This window comes from Amaranthus tricolor, chromosome 6 (genome assembly GCF_026212465.1).
Source record: "Amaranthus tricolor cultivar Red isolate AtriRed21 chromosome 6, ASM2621246v1, whole genome shotgun sequence".
Lineage (NCBI taxonomy): Eukaryota > Viridiplantae > Streptophyta > Magnoliopsida > Caryophyllales > Amaranthaceae > Amaranthus > Amaranthus tricolor.
In genome coordinates, this window is record NC_080052.1 from 20,258,943 (window position 1) to 20,269,657 (window position 10,715).

General features: G+C 36.3%; 2 protein-coding genes across 2 annotated transcripts; both read right to left on the bottom strand.

Moving 5' to 3' along the window:
* Nucleotides 1–4: 4 nt before the first annotated feature.
* LOC130815404 (nifU-like protein 3, chloroplastic) lies at nucleotides 5–2,246 on the bottom strand. The gene is made up of 4 exons (XM_057681866.1): nucleotides 1,941–2,246; nucleotides 1,731–1,857; nucleotides 457–755; nucleotides 5–376 (listed from the first exon to the last, which is right to left on the bottom strand). Exons 1-4 carry the CDS (start codon nucleotides 2,058–2,060, stop codon nucleotides 185–187), a joined length of 738 nt encoding a protein of 245 aa, XP_057537849.1. The 5' UTR covers nucleotides 2,061–2,246; the 3' UTR covers nucleotides 5–184.
* Nucleotides 2,247–3,776: 1,530 nt separating this feature from the next.
* On the bottom strand, nucleotides 3,777–6,633 carry LOC130815293 (pentatricopeptide repeat-containing protein At2g18940, chloroplastic). Its single transcript, XM_057681709.1, has one exon. It carries the CDS (start codon nucleotides 6,444–6,446, stop codon nucleotides 3,888–3,890), a length of 2,559 nt encoding a protein of 852 aa, XP_057537692.1. The 5' UTR covers nucleotides 6,447–6,633; the 3' UTR covers nucleotides 3,777–3,887.
* Nucleotides 6,634–10,715: the final 4,082 nt, after the last annotated feature.

Here is a 10,715-nt window from a genome sequence, read left to right on the forward strand (position 1 = left end):
CATATTTCCTCGTACGACAAATCTTATTACTAAAATCTTTGTGGTTAATCATGAACCCGAAATGTATCAACAACATCAAATTTGTTGTATTAGATAATGGTTTGTTTTGTAAACCTAAGCAATGTTTTGAAAAAGAACAGCTTTGGCCATGGCTCAAACAAAATTTTGTTTTGTGCTTGGAATTTTAGTCTATCAGCTGGACAGCTGCAATCGAAGGGATTTTTTCTCTTAACTTCTGTGTAAGAGCAACGCGTACTGTCATGACACCAGCGGCAGGGCCACTCAACCGCACTCTAACAACATAATCGTCGATTTTGTCGAGCTCAAGCACTCCGCCTCCAGTGCCTGATAAGTATGGCCTAATCTCAGCAAGTACCTGTAAAAACAAAATCTTCATAAACAAAACTCTGCATTTTTCTGCAGTTGGGTGATTGGATTTGAGAGTTGAATGCTCACCTTTTCAACATTTTCCTCGTTGAGCTCGAGACCTGTCTCAGTGTCTACTATCTGCTCGACTTCTAGAATTTCGGGGATCTTGTCACGTAGACGAGTTTCAATTCCCATCTTCAAAGTCATGGCTGAACTTGGGCAAGACCCACATGCTCCTTGTAGCTTCAGCACCACAACTAGACCATCGATTTCGTGCAACGCCACATTCCCTCCATCGGCCATGAGGCCAGGGCGTACCTCATCGAGTACTTTCTCCACGTTTTCTTCAGTCAACGGATATATACAAGATGGTGAAATCACAGCTCCTTCATGAAAGGAAACAAAGATAGATAGCATGCACCAAAGTCCAAAATTAGTCTCCCACACGTAGAATAGTCTATCAAGCTCATGTATACTTTATCAAACATTACAGAAGTGTAAGAGTCTGTTGGAATTAGACTATTCAGTGTGTACTAAAGATTCAATGTATTGCAAAGTGTACAAAGAGTATTGATTTCCAAATGGTAAGAATTTGAAAACCCTTGTAAAAAGGTATGAGTTAACTCAAGTTCATAACAATTACTTACACTATGTTTGGATAATAATTTTAGAGAGAAAAGAAAGGGAGGGAAAGGGAAGAAAGGAAAGGTAAAGGAAGGGAAGAGAAATAGAAGAGAAATTGTTCTTGTTTGTATAGGAGGGAATGTAAGAGAAAGGAAGGGAGATGAGAGTTTTCTCTTCAAATCTTTCCAACTTTAAAGAGATGAAAGCCTTAATAAAAAATATCCATTAAATTCGTCCAATTTCCTTCCCTCCAAATCCCTTTCATTTTATTTTGTTATTCAAACAAGAAATTCTTTCTTCCTCCAAATTTCATTCTTTCCTCTCCTATTTTCTTCCATCCAAACACACCCTCAGTGATGAAATGAGTTAAGTTAATCCCTTGCCTCAACCTAAAAAGGTCATACTGAACAGTGTCATGAAAATTTCATTTTGTCTAGTTTTAGTCTATTATCCATGGCTTTTATGGTTACATTGAGAAATTAAAAGATACCCTTTTGATCAACAAAAGCTTGTTCTTTATCATACTACAAATCATTACTTAACTAATGTTACAAACAATATTTCATTGCCCCAATATCATTAAATGACCCCATTTAGAGGGTCGGATGTACATAAATTACCCTTGTTATACAATCGTAAGATTTTACTATGTCACAAAGAGAACCCAAATTGAATGTTACATTTTTGTGAATTCCAAAATAAGGGCAACAACACAAGTATGTTATATGTAGTCTCACCTGTTTGAATTCTCTTGTGAGCAAAAAAAGAATCATATTTAAAGAAAGAGTTGCTATGAAATTGGCCTCTGACATAACTGCTTTGTTTACTAGCAAAAATGCTACACTTTACACTAGTTTTCTGCACCTGCAAAACTCAAAAGAAAGATAATTGTTAAACTGGACAATTATAATTAATAAAAACCCAGAAAAGATTTAATCAGAATGAACCTTGAGGAGAGATAATCCAGAAGAGGAGAGATCTAGGTTTTGGTGATGGTGATTATAAGAGGGAGTATGAATCAGTATTCCTTCTGGGTTTGGCTTTTGAGCCACTGATAAAACTCCCATGTTTTCTGTTTCATTCTGTTTACTCCCACTTTACAAACACAAATTTTCTTATCTGTCTGCACCGGGCACCAGGCACCAGTCACCAGTCACAGCAATTGGCCAAATGTGAGATAGAGATTTTTCGGATAGGAAAGAAGATATGGAGCAGGTATGGTTTGAGGCATTTAAAAATATCCGATTCAGAGAATCCGATATTTGGTTTTAAAAAAAGAAAGTGAAGTGAGCTTAAATACTTACGTGGAAAAAACCGAAAAATAAAAAAAAGAGAAATTTGAAAACCGGATATCCGGTATCCCATCCGAATTAAACCGGATTCGGACCGTAACTTATAGTGATTTTCACTATTCGGATTTTCGGATCTGAACTGATCCGTTATACGATTTTGAACACCCCTAGGTGTGGTCATGGTTCCAGGATTCTATTGGACCTGCTCTTAATTCAGTTTTTTTTAAGGGTCTAAGTATTCAGGTCTGATTTCGCATTTATAAAAAATAAATGGGTTTGGTCTGGGTCTGGGGTCCTTAGTCATAGACCCGATCTAAACTCTCTCTCTAAACTTGTTTAAGACCCGCCAAACCCACTCTAGACCCGACTTATTATACAATTCAAAATCCGTTTTAAGTTCGTTCCAAACCTATTTTCATATTTTTATTTTAGGAAAAATTATGAAAAACTACCTAATTTATAGGTCTATTTGCAAAAAACTATCTTATACATTTTTTTTTGCAAAAACTACCTAATGTGATATATTTCTCTGCAAATGACTACCAATTAACGGGAAGCGTTAATTGAATGTTAAGTTTGAGGTTTTGACCAATTCGAGAGGTTAAGTTGTCCATGTGACAGTATCTCATTGGTCTCGTATTTTTAAATAATTAAAATTAAAACACATAAACTAACAAAATAAAAATAAAAGATATTTGACGTCATTTTTACCTATCATAACGATTTTTTTCAAAAAATAGACGTCGCAATTTTCTTTATGGGTAACTTTTTCAAAAATAAGTACTTTTTTGATCAGATTTTCGAAAGAGTTATCTAATAAAGGTAATTGCGACGTCCGTTTTTTGAAAAATCATCGTTATGATGGGTAAAAATAACGTTAAATTTTTCGGTTTACATGTCAAGAAATGGGTAAAAATGGTGTTAAATAGCTTTTATATTTTTTTTAATTTATGTGTTTTAATTTTTAATTATTTTAAAATACAAGGACCAATGAGATATTGACACATAGATAACTTAACCTCTCAAATTAGTCAAACCCTCAAACTTAACGGTCAACTAACGTTTTCCGTTAAATGGTAGTCATTTGCAGAAAATTATATCACATAAGTTAGTTTTTGCAAAAAAAAATACATAAGGTAGTTTTTTGCAAATAGACCTATGTATTAGGTAGTTTCTTATAATTATTCTTTATTTTATAAGGTGGGCTACATAATGGAATGTTGTTATTTGACTACAAAAACATTGATTGGTTTGGCCTCATTTATAGCATGGGTTGCTGCCTTTCTTCCCTCTCTAAACCTTAATCATAATTTTCTATGAATGAAATACATTGCGTATATAGTGACAGGCTATGATGATGATCTAGTCAAATAAAGAACTGGATGTATTCTGACTTTGCAGGAGTGAATGTCTCAGAACAACAGAAAATGTTCAACCATTAGCTAAGTCAAGTACTAGTACTAGCAGTGATTCCCATAAAAGAATTTCTCATCCTGTAATGATACTAACATAAATTTATCTCATCCGAATTACAATGGTTAAACAAAATAAATCAAAATGGAAGACATGAATCTGAAACAACTATAAACATAAATATGATTATCAAAACTGAACATCCTGCCTAACGCGAGACGAAAGACGATACAGAGAATGATCATCAAAAGAATGATCTCTCTCCTTAATCCTAGAAACAAAATCAAAAGCTTCTGTGTATCTCTTGGATTTACAATAAGAATCTACCACAATCTTGTAAGTCAACTCATTAGGTCTACAATCATGTTGAATCATGTAGCTTATAACTTCATCAACCTCCGAAAACATCCCTCGCGTTGCGTAACCAGCCACGAAAGTGTTGTAAGTCACTATGCAAGGTCGTATCCCTCTTGTTGTCATCTCTGACATTATCTTTATTGCTTCTTGCATCAATCCTTGCCTGCAAAACCCTTTGATCACTGTGTTGTAAGACACAAGGTCGGGTTTTCCACCGCTTTTCAACAGTTTCCTTAATACCTCTTCTGCCTTCCAACAATCCCCGGATCTTGCATACATATCCATCAAACTATTGTAGGTTATAAGATCAGGCTGCAATCCACTGTCTTGAATCAAATGTAAGATTTCATGAGCACGGTCATACATTTTGTTCCTAGCGAAAATTGAGAGCATCGAGTTGTACACGACCAAATCGGGTTTATACCCACTTTTCTGTAGTTCCTTGAATGCCCTGTCCATGCCTGAAAGTGCCCTACATTTGAAGTTTGCAAGAATAAGGGTCCTTAGAAGTATCCAGCTAGGGAATATTTGCCCTTCATATATATCTTTCTCGAGTCTTTGTATGCCCTTCACGTTCCCTCCTTTTGCATAGCTTTGAATCATTGAGGAATAAGAGGTATCATTAGGCTTAAATCCCTTGCTTTTCATATCATGAATGATTGATTCTGCTGCTTTCCAATCGCCCTTTCTAGCTAACACATTTAAAAATGCATTGTAGGTCGTGACACAAGGGCTAAAACCCACTTGCATCATCTCCTCAAAAATCTTGGTAGCATCAATTCGAGACCCACATCGGCCATAAGCACTGATCAAAGTGTTGAACGTGTCTCGATCAGGCTCAAAACCACTGCGCTTCATCTCTTGGAAAACCCTGGTTACATACTTCTCCTTGCCCGTAATTCCACACATTGCAAGCATCGTGTTCCACGTGATTCGATTAGGGGAGCACCCAGTAATCTTCATGTCACACAATATCTCTATCATCTCTTCTGATCTAGACTTCTTCCCTAGCATACCGAGAATAGCATTGTACGTACAAACATTAGGAACACAACCAGAAGCCTTCATACGATCGAACAAAGCCAAAGCCTGATCAACCTTTCCAGCTTTCCCATATGCACCAACTACAGTAGTATATGTAATTGCATTCGGCATTATCCCTTTACGCGTCATTGTATCAATCACAGCAGCTCCTTCTTCAAGAAATCCCGCCCTCACATATGTAGCGACAAGCTCATTATAAGTCACAGAATCAGGAGGGCAACCATTCACCTCCATTTCTTTCAAGACACTCAAAGCCTCAGAATAAACTCCGGCTTTCCCAAACACTTGAAGCAAAGAGTTATATGTCACAGTTCCCGGCTTATAACCCGTCGATTTTAATTCTGCAAAGAACTTTCTTGCTTCATCCAACAATCCCTCTCTACCACAAGCAGCAATGACAGTACTACAAGTGAACTCATCAAATTGAAACCCTTTACTTTTGATCTCATCAAGAAGGCACAAAACCTTATCCCAAGACCTACCCATCTTTCCATAGACATCTAGCATTACATTGTAAGTAACCAAAGTTGGAAGGAGACCCTTTTTCTTCATGTCATCGAATATCGAAACCGCCTTCTCATATTTGCCCGTTCGAGCATAGGCATGGAGAATAGAGGTATAAGCTCGAACATCTAAACAGTATTCTTCAAGTGGTATTATATCAAACAATTTAGCTGCAATAGTATGTTGGGTTTCCCTACCTAAAATCCTAGCCATTAACTCAATAACCTGATAATCCATTTTCTCACCTTGAGAGGAAGTAATATTTATTAAACCCCATTCAAACAACAAAACAGCTTTTTCCCAATTACCCAAAACATCTAATCCTTTCAATAAACTGATTAAATCAGAATCAAACAAATCAATCTTCACAGAGTCAAAGAAAGCATTTAAATCAGATAAGGGTATTTCTAACATAGAATTCAATAATAACTTACTTCTATCAGATAAAAAATCAAGTGAACCATCATCAACTTTGGGAAGAACAACAACAGCCTTATCTTGTTCAATTGCCAATTGGGTAGCAGAATTTAAAGAAAGCCCATCAAAAACAGGCTGATTATAGGAATGAAGTGAAGAAATTGGAAGAGAATGCAAAAGGGTAGTTTTAGAATGTGATGATTTGATGAGTTTAGGGAAATGGGTAGTAGTTGGAGTGGAAGAAAGGTGAAGAAGATGTTGAAGTAAAGAGTCTAAAGCAAGTGCAGGAGGAGGTTTTTGAGGTTTAGGAGGTAAAGGTAAAGTTGTAGAATTGAATTTTATGGGCATGTTTGGTTGTTGAATTGGTTTGGGTTTTGCTTGTTGAATTGGTAATGTTGGTCTGTTTGGAAATATAATGCCCTCCATTGGAGCCAAACATAGGAATAGAGTTGAAGCTTTTACAAATGAAAGAGAAGAAGATGAAGGGCTGAATTTTAATGAAGGATTGAGTAAATGGGATAAGTAAGAAAATTAGAGGTTGAAAGATAGATGTATGAAGAGTGAAGAGGTAACCATTGGAAAAAGATCGGGACTTTCAATGATTATGCAATTGTATCCTATAGACCCAATTTTTACACCATGACCTTTTGTGGGTATATATAGGCATGGCCACGGTCCGGGTTGGTCCGGTTCCGTTCCGATTCCATCCGGTTCCGGTTCCACCCGGTTCCGGTTCCATTTGTAACTTTTCGCGAACGGTTCCGGTTCCGGTACCGGGCGGTTCCAAACGGTTCCTTGGCGGTTCATGAGGCGGTTCCGGCGGTTCCTACTCACGGGACGGGCGGGTCGGACCATCGGTTCCATTTTTTTTTCTTTAAATATTTATATAATAAAAAAATACTATAATATCGCGGACGTACCTTTGATGATTACTTGATTATTAGCGAAATTCATTGCATGTCAAGTTGTCATCGTTATTGAAATATTTACTAAAAAGAATGAAAAAAATAAATTAATAAGAAACAAATCAATGATAATGTCGATAAAGATGATTAATAAAAAAAGAGGGAGAAAATGGACTTGAACCTAGTACCCAAATGAATACTAAGCTGCCTACGTATCCCGAAGGAATCAAAGCCCACGTAGTTCTTTGTCATACCTTTTATTTATAGTTGTTGAATGTTGATTTATCGTTGTCGTTTGTCGGATTGATCCTATTCGTCTTCGTCATCATCATGTGGTTGATTAGATGCTTCCGCTGACTCTCCTCCTGACGATGATGCAGATGTATCCATCATCATCCATGGATCATCATCGTCGTCTTGATCATCATCATTCCTTAGTCCTTGTGTTCGAATCTCCGCTTGATCCCAATCTTTCTTGCAAACACATATTTGAATACTATGTGGAGCAAGACGAGATCGCTTTTCGTCCAAAACTCTTCTACCTGCACTAAAAGCAGACTCCGACGCAATTGTTGACGCGGGAATTGCAAGGATATCCTTTGCAATTCTCGATAAAATGGGAAATTTAACAGATTTTTCTTTCCACCACTCCAAAATATCATAGATACTTTGGTCTATTTCAAAGTGGTGTTTAAGATAACTATCTAGTTCTAAATATGAGGTCGAGGAAGAAGAAGATGATCCTACAAAACTATCATCTTGAGTCATTATGTTCGCTATTACCGAATTATAGTAAGAGGGACGTGCCGAAACGCTAGCACGCCTAGACATATCGCGTTTCGGGTTATATACACTAGCGTAAAAATCATAGAGTTCTGCTAAATATTTTTTACATGTTCCTACATAATTATGTACATCAGTAGACGGGCGATCTAACGATTGGTAATAAAATCCTATTACTTTAGTAAGGACCTCAGTTTTAAAACGTGGGTCCAAAATGGTTGCGATTCCATAAATATAAGGAAAATCGGTAAATTATGCTTGCCATTTTTCCATCATATCTGCAAGAATCGGCCTCAATTTTGGGTTAGTATCTTCATGTGTATATTTAAGGAGATGATAAAAAATAGTAATACATTCACTTATTACTAAGTGAACGTTCGGTTCATAAACATAAGAAAAAATCTTAGTCGCGTGGTCATACGCTTCTAATATGTTATGTACACCTATAGCTAATTCCCAAGTGTCATCAGCTATGAAACTATCTGTACACTCACTATATAGTTGTGTTATTACTGGGCGATAAGCAATCGCCTTTCTTAATAAATCGTTGGTTGAGCCCCAACGTGTAGGAGTATCTAATGACCAATACACTTTTTTAAGTTGATATTGGTCACATAATTGTTTATATCGTCTTTTTATCTTTCCGATCTTAAGCCATTTCACTATATCCCTAATTGGTTCTAATAAATCACTTAATTGTTTTATGCCTGCTTGGCAAGATAAGTTAATTATATGCGCACAACAACGTATGTGTAATAAGCTACCCCCAAGGATTAAACTAAAAGCAGGTTCAAAAAAACAAAAGTTCTATACATTTAATGTTCGCGGTTGCATTATCAGTTGAACAACAAAATATTTTATCTAATAAGTTCCATTCTCTACATATCTCTACTAATCTATATTTTATGTTTTCACCGGTATGTCTTTCTGGCATTGTCTCAAAAGCAATTATTCTTTTTTGCATAATCCAATTTCGATCTATCCAGTGTGCTGTTACACACATATAAGGTTCTAAATGTGGGGGAGCAGACCAAATGTCAGTTGTTATGCTAACCCTACCATTAAACGATTTAAACATTTCAACTAATTCATAGCGCATTGATTCGTATAATTTAATTGTGCGTCTTTTAAGAGTGCTCCTAGGGATTGCTCTATATTGTGGTTGCAAAGTTTTTCTATTGAGACGCTCGTATGCCCTACTTTCACCGTGGTTAAAAGGCAATTCATCACAAATTACATACCTAGAAAATTCATCAATCATGTCATTACGATTGTATCTAAAAGGCATACCTGTGATGGGAATGTCCCATTGTGTCTGTCGGCTTCCACTTGTGGTCCCGCTCCCGCTTGCTGCATGAGTTTCTTTTGTGATTCCATGCTTCTTTGCTAAATGTTTGTTAAAAGATCCCGTACCACCACCTAACACGTATTCACAAAACACAATAAATAAATGTTTATAAAATATGAATATATAATGTATCAATGTATTATGTATGTCAGTATGTATAAAAAACTTAAAAAGTATTTATCTCTGGCGAAACTGTATGAAACTAAGGGCTTTACTTCTTGACTTTCACAAATTTGACAAGTGCATAAGAAAATATCTGGATTCTCGGTTGGTTCTTTTGTGAAATACGACCACACATGTGAAACAGCTCTACCACTAGGAGGTGGCATTGCCGGAAAAGGTTGTCTTACTGGTTCATCTTCATCTAAATAAATAATTTAAAATTATAAAACTATAATTAAATAAATAAATAATTTAAAGTTTAATTAATTTGAAGAATAAAATTATAAACTAACCGATAGTTTGGAAATTGACTCGTTTACCACGAGCTTGTCTTTGTTGTTGTTGTTCTCCTTGTTCTTCATGTGATCTTGTTGATGACTGTCGAGATAAATTTATCCCAATTGGGGTCGTTGGTTCCTCTTCTTGTTCTTCTTCTTCATCAATTTGTATTTCTCTTTCCATTTCTTCTGCATAATTATGTAACTCCGGGTCGTAACCTTCCGGATAATTATGTTCATAATTATAATTACTAATGGAAGGTGTCGTTGATACCGACGGAGTAGAAGTGGCCTTTCTTTTGGACGAACTGGAACCTCCCAATGATTTTGCCACTTTAGTAACTTTTTTTGTGGCTTTTTTCAAAAATGAAGACATGATTGATAATATTGAAGTAATAATAGAAATATAGAATTAAGAAATAAATAAATAATTAATTATGTAACTAACTAAATTAAGAAATAATTAAAAGACTAATTATTTAATTAAGAGAATAATTGCGTAATTAAAGAATTAAGTAGAGAGAGTAAGTAGAGAGAGTAGGAGAAGAGATGAGTTGTGAATGAAAATGATTGAAATTGATGAGTATTTATAATGAAAAATGCAACGGCTAGTTCAACGGTCATAAACAGTAACTTTTGGCAAACCGGTTCCATGGAACCGGTGGGCCGGTTGACCGGTCCCGGTTCCACGGAACCGTTGAGCCGGTTCAACCGGACCGGTTCCAGAACCGGTTCCATGGAACCGTTGGACCGGTTCCGGTTCCGGTTCCGGTTCCAAACCGCGGGTTTTTTACCCGGTTCACGACGGTTTTTTCCGGCGGTTTCACGGTTCCGGCAACTTTTTTTCCGGCGGTTTCGCGGTTTCGCGGTTCGGGGCGGTTCGGAACCTGTTGCAAACGGTTCCGGTTCCGGATCCGGTTCCAAGCGGTTCGGGACCGGTTCGGTTCCGGGTAACCCGCCCCGTGGCCATGCCTAGGTATATATGAGTAACTAGTAAGAGCATCCTTATTCATGACCCAAAAAAAAAAATTATCTTACTATTTTATAATTTTTTTTTCTAAAAGTTTATTTTTCAATTTAATTTTATTAATAATGACCTCTTTTAAAAGGTAACCATCCTCTCTTTTTTATTTTTTTCTACCCTACCATAATTTCTCTCTCTTAATTTATCTAACATTTATCTTTATTTTTTTATAATAATATTTTCATGTACAAAGCT

Coding starts and splice junctions, on each gene's coding strand:
- LOC130815404 (XM_057681866.1), bottom strand. CDS start 2,060: ATGGGAGTTTTATCAGTGGCTCAAAAGCCAAACCCAGAAGGAATACTG. Junction 1,858..1,940: donor CTGGATTATCTCTCCTCAAG/GTTCATTCTGAT, acceptor TGAGTTTTGCAG/GTGCAGAAAACTAGTGTAAA. Junction 756..1,730: donor TCACAAGAGAATTCAAACAG/GTGAGACTACAT, acceptor CCTTTCATGAAG/GAGCTGTGATTTCACCATCT.
- LOC130815293 (XM_057681709.1), bottom strand. CDS start 6,446: ATGGAGGGCATTATATTTCCAAACAGACCAACATTACCAATTCAACAA.